This window comes from Podarcis muralis, chromosome 5 (genome assembly GCF_964188315.1).
Source record: "Podarcis muralis chromosome 5, rPodMur119.hap1.1, whole genome shotgun sequence".
Lineage (NCBI taxonomy): Eukaryota > Metazoa > Chordata > Lepidosauria > Squamata > Lacertidae > Podarcis > Podarcis muralis.
This window is the reverse complement of record NC_135659.1, coordinates 40396871-40411449: the sequence shown is the minus strand read 5'-3', so window position 1 is coordinate 40411449 and position 14579 is coordinate 40396871. Positions and strand designations below refer to the sequence as shown.

At 39.5% G+C, this 14579-nt stretch overlaps 1 protein-coding gene across 6 annotated transcripts in view; it reads left to right on the top strand.

Annotated features, from left to right (window-relative positions):
• DNAJC6 (DnaJ heat shock protein family (Hsp40) member C6) overlaps positions 1 to 14579 on the top strand; it is a 49202-nt gene that overhangs the window by 30635 nt on the left and 3988 nt on the right. For 4 of the 6 annotated variants that reach the window (XM_077928632.1, XM_028733188.2, XM_028733183.2 and 1 more), the window contains 11 exons: positions 802 to 996; positions 1678 to 1795; positions 2858 to 2937; positions 4475 to 4668; positions 4778 to 4858; positions 5395 to 5841; positions 8155 to 8307; positions 9255 to 9326; positions 10612 to 10746; positions 12884 to 13150; positions 13969 to 14114. In XM_077928632.1, coding sequence (XP_077784758.1) covers positions 802 to 996; positions 1678 to 1795; positions 2858 to 2937; positions 4475 to 4668; positions 4778 to 4858; positions 5395 to 5841; positions 8155 to 8307; positions 9255 to 9326; positions 10612 to 10746; positions 12884 to 13150; positions 13969 to 14114 — 1888 coding nt within the window. The remainder of the gene's footprint in view (positions 1 to 801; positions 997 to 1677; positions 1796 to 2857; positions 2938 to 4474; positions 4669 to 4777; positions 4859 to 5394; positions 5842 to 8154; positions 8308 to 9254; positions 9327 to 10611; positions 10747 to 12883; positions 13151 to 13968; positions 14115 to 14579) is intronic. The other 2 variants (XM_028733184.2, XM_028733187.2) reach the window with 2 other exon arrangements.

The window sequence follows — 14579 nt, the reverse complement described above, 5'->3', positions numbered from 1 at the left end:
TATAAATTAGACTGTTCCAGTATAAGTGGGAATAATAATTTTTAATCATTAGTAATCTGAAGCCCTGGGTTTTTGACAATCACAAGAGCATCAAGACTTTAAAATGTGGTATCCCTACCACAAATGAGGAGCTGTAATCCAGCAGCATTTGGAGGGCCACAGGTTCCTGACCCCTATTCTGAACTTTAAGGGACTATTAACTTAGGACCTGTTTTTACACTCAATTGGTAGTAGTCCTGTTGTCAGGGGAGAGAAGAGCCAAATCCGTTTGCAGCTTTTAAACAGAACTGCAACCAGGGATTGCATCTGTAAGATGCTTATGTTATATTTGCTTTCTCCTCATGGGATTTTTGCCCCTGAGATCTCTAATCTTATATTTTAAAATTAGACATAGCATTCCTGTTCCTTGACAGCAGGATTTCTACTAATGAAAATACTAGATTCTTTCTTATTATTATTATACCTAATTATTATTATACCCTGCCTATCTGGCTGGGTTTCCCCAGTCACCCTGGGTGGCTTACAGCATATCAAAAAACATAATAAAAACATCAAGCATTAAAAACCTCCTGATACAGGGCTGCCTTCAGATGACTTCTAAAAGTTGTGTAATTCTTTACCTCCTTGACATCTAAAGGGAGGGTATTCCACAGGGAGAGCGCCACTACCAAGAGGGCCCTCTTTCTGGTTCCCTGCAACTTCACTTCTCCCAGTGAGGGAACCAGCAGAAGACCCTCGGAAGAGGACCTCAGCAAAGCAGTAATATGAATGGGCCCCTCTAAATTATTTTTCTCATTGCAGGTATGTAGGATATATTTGTGATCTAATAGCAGACAAACCTATTCAACCTCACTGCAAGCCTCTAACTATCAAATCAGTCCTCTTCAGTCCAGTGCCCTGTTTCAACAAGCAGAGAACTGGCTGCCGGCCTTTCTGTGACATTCTTATTGGAGAAACCAGAATCTTCACGACCTCCCAAGAGTATGAAAGAATGAAGTGAGTGCCACTGTATTTACTTAGAATACTTCTGCACCCATATATACAAAGCAGGGGAAGGAGCTATCTAGAGCACACAAACTACTTATGCCTCCAGGCACCAGTAAACATGCTGGTTGCATCCCCTGGTTGATACGTGATCAACACCAGTCTGAAATATAGGTATGGGTATCTGCCTGGGTCTGTGTCAATACAGCTGTGGATATTTGGATGGGAACTAGGATTTCCCAATGCATATGTGTGTAGGGGCATCCTATCTTCACACTGACTCTTATCACACATGAACTGGGAAGTGCTGCCACCATACATGTTGGCCATGTTCTGGATGGGCCCTTCACACATTGGGCACCTACAGATACATAATGCTTAAATAGGGATAATGTTTTGCCTCTGAAGTTTTGATTTTTGTACTATGGGCTGTTTCAAATTTTGTGCATTTTCTGCTTATAGTACATTGGTGGATGTTGGCATAGGCTGTAGTTTGTGCTGTGAAAGAGAAGGAAGGTAAACAAACCAGCCAAACCAAGACTTCCTTCTTGTTAACTGGCCCAACCTACTCTTTCTACTGGGTAGAGTGGTATAGTACTTGGGTGTGGGGTAAGGTCACTGTGAATTTTGTTTTGGCAGTTCTGATTAATATTACAAGAGTTGTAAAGTAAAAGTTATTTTACTTTTCTTTAGGGAATTCCGTATTCAAGAAGGAAAAGTTGTAATTCCGTTAGGAGTCACTGTCCATGGCGACGTAGTGGTTTCTGTCTACCATATGCGATCAACCATTGGGGGACGACTTCAAGCTAAAGTATGACTTGATGCATTTGTTGAATGTAAAGCTAAACAAGTGGGGGTGGTTAGACAACTCCAGATTCTTTAATACTGTGGTGAGGTAACAGTGGGGTGTCAAAATCTAAAGACACAATGAGAAGATCAAAAGCAGCTGCTGAAGTCAAATCTCAAAAGGGAAGAGACAGCTGAAAAAGAGAATAGTTTCCTGATATTTTTCAAGACATTCACTTTTTCACTTTATCAAGAGAATTTTATTCCAATACTTTGGGGGGGGGTAATGCTTGGTACTGCTTTTCTTTCAGCTCATCTAAGTAGACCAAAAAGAAAACAGATGTTCCCTTTTCTGCAGTACACCCATAAAAAACAACAACAACTGGGAGATATGGAAGCAAAATAAGAACGAGGCAGTGATGCTACTTATTGAAAGATGTTTGGTAGTTTGTCTAATAATATTGCTGAACAAGTATTGATGTCACTTTAGACTACAGTCCAGTTCAGAAACTTATGGAGAAACTTGAACGGTCTTCACAAAGTAATATCCCTCTATGTGGTGACAACAACACACAAATTCTTATTATGCATAGTCCATTCCCTTTCCAAAAGGGGTGGACAGATCATGCAGAACTAAGTCAGAATTTATGTTATTACTGATAACATAAAAGTGATAATAATTCTATATTGTACAGAATAATTCTATACCATGAGCAGTATGTTTCATTCATGTCTGGATTCTGCTTAGTCACATGAATATTAGGAGGGAGTGCCATCATGTTTTATGACTCAGATATCATTACATTTTATGTACTCATGGTAAGCAGGGCAAATGGGCTTCTGTTTCTCCCCCCACTGTAAGAATTGAATGCAATAGAAAGATACATATTTCCTAACCCTGATTGAAAAGTATGTCTTCATCAATGAAATATTTTCACACTTTGTTATAATGAAGGATTTGAATTTGCAAAATAACTGTTTAAGCCTGTTACAGTCTAATTTACTAATACCTGCATACTATACACCAAATATTTTATTTTTGTGAGGGGGGTTGATTTTAAAATTGTGTTTTAATGTTTTCTTTTAGATGACGAACACACAAATATTCCAGATTCAGTTTCACACTGGATTTATAGCCCTGGGAACAACGGTTTTAAAATTCAATAAGTAAGTATCTCATGACTAGAAATGATGCTGTGTTCTGAGTAGTTAGCTGCATATGGATTATTGCAGCAACACCCATAAGTGTTGATATGCAATCAAGCAACACCTATTTCAATAGAAATCTCAGGAGTTTGAGTAAATGAAGCATGTAGTTCCCTATTTATCTTAATATAATTCATTGCAAAAGCAATGCATGCTTTTAAAACCTCGTTAGCAAAGGTTGTAGATATTAGACCGGGCATTCTCCTGCTTCATCCCATGATTTCAGGCACATTGGAGTTTTGTTTCAAGCAGAAGGCCTGCATAGGCCCAGAAACAAAATTCACAGAGAAGCCTGTATACTTAACTGGTTGTCATAGATCTACCTCATAATGCAACAAGATTATGCTCCTTAACTAAGGAATATTCTAAAATAAACTAAAGAAGTCTTGCCTTCTAGACACTGTAATTTTGCTAGTGAGAGTAACATGTTCTGTTCCCTGGCATGAAAATGTTCCACTTCTCCTAGTAGCAAAATAGGATGTGTTTGAAGTTAAGGCTGAGATTAAAACTCATATGTGAAAATTCTTAACTTTCTCTCCATAGTACTTAATTGTAAAGCCCAAGGGGCCATTATGCTCTAAATTTATCCCTCTGCTCCAGGGCAGGGCCATCCATACAAGTCATGTAGATCATGACTTGAATGTTTAAAACACAAGTGGTCAGCAAGACTAAGCAAGGTACATTCCTCCAGGTGTCTGTAAAGTAGGCAGGTTAAATTAGCATCCTGTGAACCAGCCCCTGCATGTGAGAGCCATAGCTTATAGCTACTCTCATCTTTGCAAAGCCACCAGAGAAGCTAATGCCAGTTCTTTCAGCCACGGCTCTCTTGTTTTGCCTGCTTCCTGAAGAAGCCAACCACTGTTATGATGAGCAAGGAGACAAACACTGGTAGCAACAGTAGTATGCCTGCTAAATGGGCTAGAACAGGGATGGCTGTGGCAACAGCAAGAACTTAATCTGCTACATCTATCCCAAGGCTTCTATACATGTTAGAGCTGGTTCAAGATTTCTGAAGTAGCAGAAAGGAGCCCTTTAATACAACTCTGCTCACTGAGGCACAACATGTTTTGTACTGAAATAGCTTTTTATCAGGGAGAAAGTTAAATGTGAATCAACTTTCATTTTGCATGCTCTAAAATAAAAGGTAGGTGTCCTGTCGCTGTGGATCACTATTAAATACTCCTTGAACCCATTTGGACTAGAATTACAAATCCAAACTATCCTCTTCATCTGCAATCAGAAATTTCTTCTGAGATTTTAAATACTTCAGATTGAGAGCACAAAGTAAAAAAACCCACTAAGGTAATAATTTCTCATTGCTCCTGTCCACTAGGATGTCACACTCTGTAAAACTTACTTTACAGATATAGAATGCGACATATTTCAGCCATATCAAGTACTTCTTTGTGCTCATCCTGTGCAGGCTCAATATTTGATTTTAACATGATATCTTCAAACTGTTTTATTTTAATTTGAAGAACTTTCTGTCAATGTTTAGACCTGAATTGGATGCATGCGACTCGTCAGACAAGTACCCCCAGCTGTTCCATGTCATGTTGGAGATAGAAATAGATTCTGCTGATAGACAGACTGATCTAACACCTCCATGGGAAAACTTCACAACAAAAGATATCAATCCCAGCATTCTTTTCTCATCACACCAGGAACACCAGGACACCCTTGCCTTGGCAGGTAAAAGCTCTACAGTTTTAGTGCTGCAGTTTTGACTTTAATGAAAATGCCAAAGTTGGCCATTTATTTCACACATTTTTGGTATGCCTTGACGCTTTGTACATTATAGGTAGAGGTCCTGTAGATGCGCCACAAGATAACCTGAAGAATGTGGGGCAGGGTGCATTCTTGTCAACTCTCAGCTGGCAAGGTATGGGTAACATATCTTTTCAGAACTCATAATTCACATACTAGTTTTCTTCTATCCCTTATCTCATTTCTTGTCCCCAAGGAGCTCGGGAATGCTGTGTTCACATGGCCCCATGGCAAAGCATAAGCATTTTCTTGACTCGTAGGAAAGAACTGGCCAGCATATAGACATGCATAGTATTCATGGGCTCATCACACTTCACAGAGCTTCTGGCCAAGTTCTCATGACAGGCTTATTTTGCGCTCATCATTGCAGTTGACTGTAATAATGTCCCTTGGAAAATCAATGTGCTGTCAGCACTGTGCGTTTCCAATTTTGTGTTGTCCATTGTGCGTACTTCGGTTAAGTGTAAACGTTGCTATTGCTGATAGTGTTTACTTCCACATGTGGGGTGTGTGTGTGTGTGTGTGTGTGTGAGAGAGAGAGAGAGAGAGAGAGAGAGAGAGAGAGAGAGAAGGGGTATTTCCCCCCTTGTATCCAGCACTGAAGGATCAACAGAACTACTAGCTAATCCTGAGCTTCTTTTGGCCACTTAGATCAAAAACTGGAGAGAAGTAGCTCTCATCCCAGCTCTGAGGACCGGGCGGCACTGGTGCATGAAGAAAGTGAGCAGTCAGATGATGAACTCTTATCCCTCTCCAGTCAGCATAGTAACACCAGCAGTGACAAAATCCATGGGGCACCAAAGCATACCAAGAAGCATCAAGAGCCACCAGGTCCACCACCCCCAGAGGATGTCGATCTTTTAGGCTTGGAAGGCAGTCCTATGAGCAAGAACTTCCCAGCAGCACCTGCCGCACCGCCCTCAAACTCAGACTTGCTGAGTGATATCTTTGGGGTTGGTAACTCTGGAGGACCAAATCAAGGTGGACAGTCGGCTGTTGAGGATGTATTTCAGATGGGTGGAACTGGATCCACACAATCCACCCCACGACGGTCTGCAGCTTCAGCATCCCCATCTCTGTCCCCAAGAGTAGGAGAAGGTAAAAGCTCCTAATTGTGACACTTAAAGAACCCAAAAGCTTCTAATTTTTTTTCTAGGCAATCATTTCTAAATAGGATTCTCTTTCTACTAGGAATGGGGGAGAAACTCAGTTCAGTTCACATTTGAAATGCATACCACATGCATATATTGTTAACAATAACATACATGACACTAGGGGAAATGTGCAAAAATAGTATCACAAGAGAAATGTGAACTAAAAGGATAGCAAATATTAATGAGGACTTTTAAAAAATGCAAATTGATGTGGCAAAGTGAACTTAAGATTGTACAAACAAACCCTTAAACAACTGCAGAATTCTAAGAAAGATAAATGCTGTTGTATATAATAGTCACTTATCTGAAGCACGGTAGCCTAAGCTGTCAATTTTAGTTTCTCATTTTTACAATCAAGATTCAGATAGTATTATTTCATGATTATTAACTTGGAGTAACCATTGGCTTGGTTCTGAGAATTGTTAATGGGAGAAAACTTTCTGCATGTTTTCAAATTTGGGAAATTTCCTCCTGCCCTTGGTGCTCCTGTAATGTCCCATCCCCCATTTCTCAGGAAAGTCTCCTGACCCAGGTGAGAACCTTTTTGCTGGGTGCAGGAAGCTGAGGATGTAATGGGAAAATGAGAAAGTCCCCTTCTGTGAACTCCCTTCCAATCACAGTTGTGAGAACTCAAGCCTTTGTTTATGAGAACAAGAATTTTCTTGTTGTATCAGTCACAAATCCTTTATTATCTCAAGTCATTCTGGTCACTTGTTTTCTGTAAGAAACTCTGATATCCCCCTAACTAGACAAAACAGCCATGCTTATTGTTTACCTGATTCTGTTTCAGCCCCATAGTGTATGCCAAGGAGGTAGTGCATGTTGTGGCTGCCAGTGGAACATGCTGAGTTTTTAGCACGTAATCACAACTGCCAGCTTGCTTCTGATTGTGACAGCATGCTAAATGCCTATCCTTCCTTAGCGCATGCTGGCAGCAGTCCTATGTCATCCCCTCACCCCACCCCCAACACTGATTGAGTGCTGTTGTTGTTAGTGTTTTGATCCAATAGCAACTGGGCCCCGCAGGGGGGGAAATGTGCCATATTTTTCCACGTTTACGTGTGTTGCAACAGGAACCCTTTAGAATTTGCTGGTTTTTATTAAAACTCATCACATTATTCTGTCCTTAAAAATGAAAAACCTTGATAAACAACTATTGGTATGCAGTTAAAGATGCCTGCATAATCCTAATCAATGCATGAATTTCAGTCCCTGCCCATACGTCTATCAAAGTTTATTTGCTATCCTCACAGACTTGCTTCTGTCCCTTTAACAGATTCTCTTGCCATTTTATTCTCTTCTCTTTCTACCTGGGTCCACTCCCCATTTTCCTAGGCTTCTGTTACCTCCCACTTGCTATCCCACTCCTGCTCTCTTCTCTGCTTTTTAGTCACCTGCCTTTTAGCACTATGCCTATCCCAAATTTTCTGATGACACAAAGCCCCTCCTGTTTCTTGGTCCTATGTGAAGCTTTCTTCCATTCAACCTGATTCTGAACATCTGTCACAAAACCTGCTGTGCACTGACATTACTGACACATTCGCCTTGAGCTGACAGAACACCTGAACATGGCACCACAACAGCTCAGGGGCACCTTCTGGGTACATAAGAGGCAACATGCATTTTAAATGCCTCCTCTTTGTGTCAGAATTGCTGTTCCTTAAACCTTCTAGCCTCTTAACTAAATTTAGAAGATAAGAAGAAATATCTTAGTTCACAGTGAACACAAACAGAAAGGAAACACGAGAAGAAAGTACTGAAATGCTAAAAGTGAATGAACTCACTGAAGTTGTGTGCTAGTGAAATTTATGTACATTCTGGAGGAAACAGTTGGTATAAATAAGAGAGCTGCGGAAAGATCCAAATGCAAATCAAGAGCAAACTTGCCTATTGCGAGGAGTTATTGCCTTCTTGATTGTTTTTTTGGTTGCCTGAATTGAAATTTAAACACTCTCCCATAAACTCCCAATTTCACGTGCGTGTGGAAGAAGGTTGACACTCTAGTTTCAGCCTCTCCTGCTCCTTCCTCCGCCAGAAGATGGAGCAATGTAATCAATACATCTACATGAGTCTTTGTCTTCTATAGTTCTTGATTTGATGGCATATCCTTAATCTCTTCCCTAATTGTATCCTATTTTTATGTACAAAACAATTAGGAGTAATATGGGTTTGCTCTGGAGTAAAGGAACACAGCTTAATAGTGGACTTGGGGTGAATGGGATACACGTTTAATAGAACAAATATGTTGTTCTTGCAGCAGCTGCCTTTGACCCATTTGGCGGTAGTCCCAAGAAGCCTGCTCCTGATCTTCTAGGTTCTTTTCTTGGTTCATCAAATGCCACCACTGATCCTTTTCTTCAAGGAGCACGGAGTCCTTCACCTACTGTTCAAGGAGATCCTTTCAATATGGGTAGGAAACATTTCAAATGCCCACTCTTTTGTTTTTGAATAGAAGTTTAATGGTGATAACCGTATCTTCATACACTTGCAGATTATTCATAAGGTCAAATAGTTTCTCTTCCAGTTTCTTAAGTGGTTAGTGGGCCTCAGATACACAATACTAAGATATGATTTTCATGTTTTGAAGTTAACAGCAACAAGCCATGGGCTCCAAATTGTTCACAAGCCAAACAATAGAAAATTGTTTGATATCAGGAAGTTTCTTGGGGAGACTGTATTCTTTTCCATAAAATTTGAACAAGACTGAAATCCTATATACACTTATGTAGGAACAAACACCATTGAACTCTGTGGTGCTTACTTTAGAATGAACACATGGAATATGGTTGTGTGGCATCAAAAAGCATGTCATTATGAACTGTAGGTCTAGATGGGCTGGGTTTCTTTGAGGGCTACAGAAGAACTTTTCTCAATTTTAAAGCTTAGTATAGGTGCATCTAAATTTTCCAGCAGGCTGCAAGCTTAATCTAATGCAGTGGTACCTTGAGTTACAAATGCCTCAGGTTACAAACGCTTCAGGTTACAAACTGCGCTAACCTGGAAGAGTTACCTCGAGTTGAGAACTTTGCCCTAGGATGAGAATGGAAATTGTGTGCTGGCAGCGCAGCAGCAGCAAGAGACCCCATTAGCAAAAGCATGCCTCTAGTTAAGAACAGTTTCAGGTTAAGAATGGACCTAAGGAATGAATTAAGTTTGTAACTAGAGGTACCACTGTATTAATATCCAGGCTTGGAAAATAGCAAGTACTAATTTCTGATACAATGAGTAACCAATGCACTCAGTGTTCTGTCAAAACTATGAATATAGTGAAATAATGTGCATCCAGAATCACTGGAAGGACATTTCCTTAATTTTGATAAACAATGTATGTTAATAGGCAATTCTCTTCTTGTTTAGCTTCTTCTAGTACACCATCTGTTTCCATTCAGCCAGATGTTTCAGGTGATTGGGAATGGCCTAGCAAATCAGGTTTGTCTGAAACTAGTTTCTAACTTGTTTAAGATGATTTGCTATGTGACGTTCATTCCTATTGGCTATGAACAGTGACACTTTCCACTAATTTCCAAATAGCCCACTTTACATTAAAATGAACCTATGTGATGAGGTAATTGCACAAATAGAGACCTCTAATGGTTATCTTAAATAAACTTATCAAATTCATTTGTTCTTATTTGAACGTAAAGCATGCACACCAAAGTTACCAAGAAGATTGTACCTCTGGTCCAAACTAGCTATGAAGTTACATGTGTCTTTGTATTTAACATGCACTAAAAACAATGCAAATAGCCAATGGTTGGTGCTTAATAATTATAATAATTATAATTTAAAACACCAGGGGAGAGGAATTTAACCCTTTCCTTACCTTTTGCAGTCCTGATGAACATATGCCTTCTGTGGCTGCTGTTTGCATTGGGAATAAATCCCTCTTTGGTTTAACCTCCATTTTCCCTACCTGTTGTGATCCCAATAATCATCACCCTACACAGAAGCTGCTATTTGCATTAAATATGTGCACATTAAATGCAATGATAAAGCTGATGTCGTCTATAACTTGGCCCTCAGAAACAAAACATATAACGCAGAAAATACTAGTCTAAGCTTTAAGCAAGAACTACTCAAATGTGTTTTAAAAGTCTGAGCAAAATGTAACATTTTTACACACAAAGATTCCCAACTCTCTTTGTGCATGCCTAAACATGGCAATGGCAATAATAATAATAATAATAATAATAATAATAATAATAATAATAATTTATTATTTATACCCCGCCCATCTGGCTGGGCCTCCCCAGCCACTCTGGGCGGCTTCCATAGAAACCAAAAATACAGTAAAATATCACACGTTAAAAACTTCCCAAATGGCTTGTATGCTATTAAAACTGGCATATTATTCATACTGTTAGCTACATTTACACAATTGTCAAAAGCCACTTCATAGAACATGAACGAAGTTAAAATTCTTTAGTATTTGTTCATTTGATGGCAAAATTTAATGAGGGTGCAGCCTGAGAAATTGCCACCACTGGTGAGTTTTGCCAAAAGTTATTTGGGTCGCAGCAGGAACACCTTCAATGCTCTGTTCAATGTATCTTCTTGTGTGAATTTTGTACTTATCATTTATCTCTAAATTACACATCTGCTGGGGTGTCCGTGTGTTGAGCTGACCAAATGATAAGCAGCAGCAATCTTATATTAATTTTGTATCTGAGGTCATTAAATTATATTTTATAAGCATTCTCTTTTTTCTTCTTAGGTGGTCTACGTATGGGGAGCAAATCAGCTGCTACCAGCCCTACAGGGTCACTACACAGCACACCTACACATCAAGCCAAACCACAAACACTGGATCCTTTTGCTGACTTGGGAACTCTTGGTGCAAATCTGGCAGGTTAGATTAAACCTGAACATTGAGTAGAATGGGTAGCCAAAAACATGGACAATCAGATGTGCATTTTACACTAGGCAATGAAAGGGGGACCACAGTGAATTGCACAATGGAGCAATTAACCACTTGCCTGCTTCTCTGGAATGAATAGCCCTTGCAAACCCATCCATAGCAGGCAAGCAAATGCTGTAGAACTACATAGGTTGATCCTGTGATCCTCACATATTATTGCTGCATATTCAACTTGTTATGCTTTTTATGAAGCGGAAAGAGAGAGAAAAGGCAGGCGGGGAGCTGATCTGAGAAAGATGGTAAAAGCAAGCAGATTCAGTGGCGGAGAGCTTTAAAATCTGTTTGCAAAGACTGGCAGATTTAGAAGGCAGGATCTGCTCCATCTCTTGAGTCAATTAATATAGATCAGTAGCTTGATTAGACTTTCAATAAAATGTTGTATTTAATATGCGTGACTTATTGTACACCAATATTGTACACAATATTGTACACAAATATTTGTGTTTGCAATTCAAGGTTTAACCTCCAATATCTAATACAGGCTTTAATATGTGAAAAAATTACCCTGGGAAGGTGGTCTTTCCTCTCTCCCCAGCCCACCCATTTTAACCATATATCATGATTAATTGGATAGATCCAGGACAGATGGATCTGTCCTGTGAACAATGCAATGTGTGGATTGCATAGGGCATCACTCAAATGTGGAGCACAACCCTAAAAGTCATGGAGTGACTTCTTGTCATTGACAACAGTATGTGAAAAGTTGAACTTGCTTAGTAAATACAGTTGAGGAACAAAGTAGGAAATTCTGGGAGGGGGTGGGAAGGATGAAAATGTACTAAAACAGAGTAAAATGTAGGTCACTGCCTTGTTTGCAAGTACCTTTTTCAAGGGATGCTTTTGTCTTTCCTCCTTTTTCTAAATAGGCTTCCCTTCCGTCTTCCCTCCTTGGCCCCCTAATTTCTACCATAACAATAACAGCTTGCATTACCTCCGCTCCCTGTTGTTTACCACTTCATGTGTCCAAATCTCACATTGGTTCTGAAATTAGATGTCCTGCTTCCCTCTGCTGGTGTTCTGCTGCTCTGCAGGATCAAAAACAGAAAATGTGCCTGATGTCACGTAGTGCAACAACTTGTGGCTATTTCTTCTTTTTTTAAAAAAAGAAAAGTCTGCAGTACTGCACTACTGCAGTACATGATTTTAAGTAAAAAGAAGTTGAATATGCAGGATATTAATATCTGAAGCAAAAAAAAAAAAAACCAACAAAAAAACCAAGCAGCCAAAAAAACCCCCACAAGCAACAAAAAGGCAAATTTTAAATAATCTATAGTTTCTACTATATTTATGTGATCAGAGGAAATGGTGGAAATGGTAAAGTTCTGATGGTACTTTACCAAAACAAATGGGTGAAGCTTTTGAATTCTGTAAAAAAAAATTTGTTAAGGACATTGGTGTTGATTAGATTTTCATTCTGATCCAGAAATTGCTGCCTGCATGTGGAAATACCATTATCCTTATTTGGAAGAATGTTGTGTTTAGCCTTCAAATTGCTAATAGCTTGGAGAAAAAGAATGACACATAATCTCTTTCTCTCTCTTTGGCCCCCTCCAATTATTAGTAGGTTGAGTAATCATATGCCAAACCTTCCAAGAAATGCATATTTGCTGTTTTCTGGTGCAGCACATTTCAATATAAGCTATGTCATTTCCACCTGCCCTATGCTTCATTGGAATATATATCTATAACCCAATGCTACTAATATTCTTCTGTATTTATTTTAAAATCTGTATATTAAATGATTTTGTTAACAAGTATACAAAACTTCAGTCATTATAGAATATATAGACGTAGGTGAAATCCAAATATTTATGTGTGCATATCTAAAGTGCTTCCTGGAGACTTTATTGACTTGAGAGATTTTTATTTTTGCTTCTTGTGCTGCACTGCAACACGTCTCCAACCTTCAGCTATAGAAGGGATGAGTACAAGCCTTAATACGTGGATTCAGGTCCACCTGCAGTCCTTTGAATCTTAGTAAGGAAATCACCAGATATCAACTGGTAATTCTGCTTTCCTATTACACAGGCAGTATTATTAACACAAAATGCTTTGCTTCATGTTTCAGGCTGTCCTTCCTTTGCTAGCAAACCCAGCACACCGACAGGAATGGGTGGAGTATTTCCTCCTATGGGGTCACCACAGAAACCATCTCCTCAGCCAATGGGAGGAGGCAGCTGGCAACAAGGCACTGGATACTCTTGGCCACAATCACAGACAAAACCCCAACAAAGCATGCCACATTCCTCTCCACAGAACAGGCCTAATTATAATGTGAGTTTTTCTGCAGCGCCCGGTGGCCAAAATGACCGTGGAAAAGGACCAGGCAGTTCTGGTAAATTGATTTTTTGATCTTTTTAGTCTTCTGATGCGGTTTTGTAGTTTTGAAGGCCTAGAGGTGGAGTATTTCCAAGCTGAAAATATTCCGTCAGCTATAATACAGGCGATGTGTTTTGAAATTAATTTAGGCATTCTGGTTCTAAGTGAAGAACTAGATATTATTGCAGACATGATGTCATGCCCTGACCGTTGTCATCAGTGTGGAATAGGGATGGGGAAACCTGCAGCATTATGACCTTGCATCTTGCCATTAGCATGAGATGCTACTGGGAAGATAGGAAGAAAGAAACTCAGAGGGGCTGTCATATTTGGTGGCAGTCCCATATCTGCCAGAATGTTCAGCTTCACCCTAATATGTTCTGCATCAACTTAATGGGTGTCAGATTTAACAGATGTTGTGAGAAAATAGTTAGAAGGCATCTAGTTCTTATTTATCACACTATTTTATTCAATTTGAATTGCTGAGTGAGTTCAAGTTCAAAACGGGCAAGCAAAACTTGTAAGATTCAACTGGGAGATCCTGCTTGTACATGGATACTTTAGAAAGGGTGATGTGCTAAGTGACTTGTGTTTTTAGAGTGATCTGTACTCAGCAGAAGGGTGAATGTGCCAACTTTCTCACAACGGTGGTGTTGGAAATAAAAGTGCTTAAACTTCTGTTTGCGCTGCAGAGGAAAAATACAGGTATGCCCATATGTACTTCTCTGCATCGTATGGAATGATTTTGTAAAGTATTTAGAATAATGTGGCATTTATATCTTCTTAAATCAAGTAATACTTCCTTTTAACACTCTATACTTTTTTCCCATTAAGAATCCAAACCAAAAGTGTCTGCTGATTTTGAAGACCTCTTATCTGGCCAAGGCTTTAATGCTCACAAAGACAGAAAGGGACCAAGAACAATAGCAGAAATGAGGAAAGAAGAAATGGCCAAGGAGATGGACCCTGAAAAATTAAAAGTAAGCTGAATGCTTCAGATTTGATTTCCAAATTGTTCAATATTTTGCTTTGACTGGATTGTATAATAGTTGAATATTTAATGCTTCAGAGATGTTTTACGATGCAAGCATGATACCAAGATCAGTAACAGGAACTTGTCAGTATTTAGGTTTTGCATGCCTATATTTTTCTAAAAAACTTCAGTATCCACACAAGGGAACTGATTGTCCAAAACTGAGAAGGTGCGGGTGGACTGTGTCTAAAGGTAGGTAAGACTCTGTCTTGATGGTAGAGACTCCCTATTTGTGCAGGAAAATAGTGTGGGAGGATTAAAACAGTTCCCCCATCTCCATTTTCCTAAGCTGTGTGTGGGTGAAAGTTGGCATGCATTCTTCCCTCATGTTACCTGGGAAATATCTCTGGCAGTAGAAGACAGCATGCAGGTTCTAGGTCTTGGCCTGTGTGGGGAGCAAGGACTGGATCAG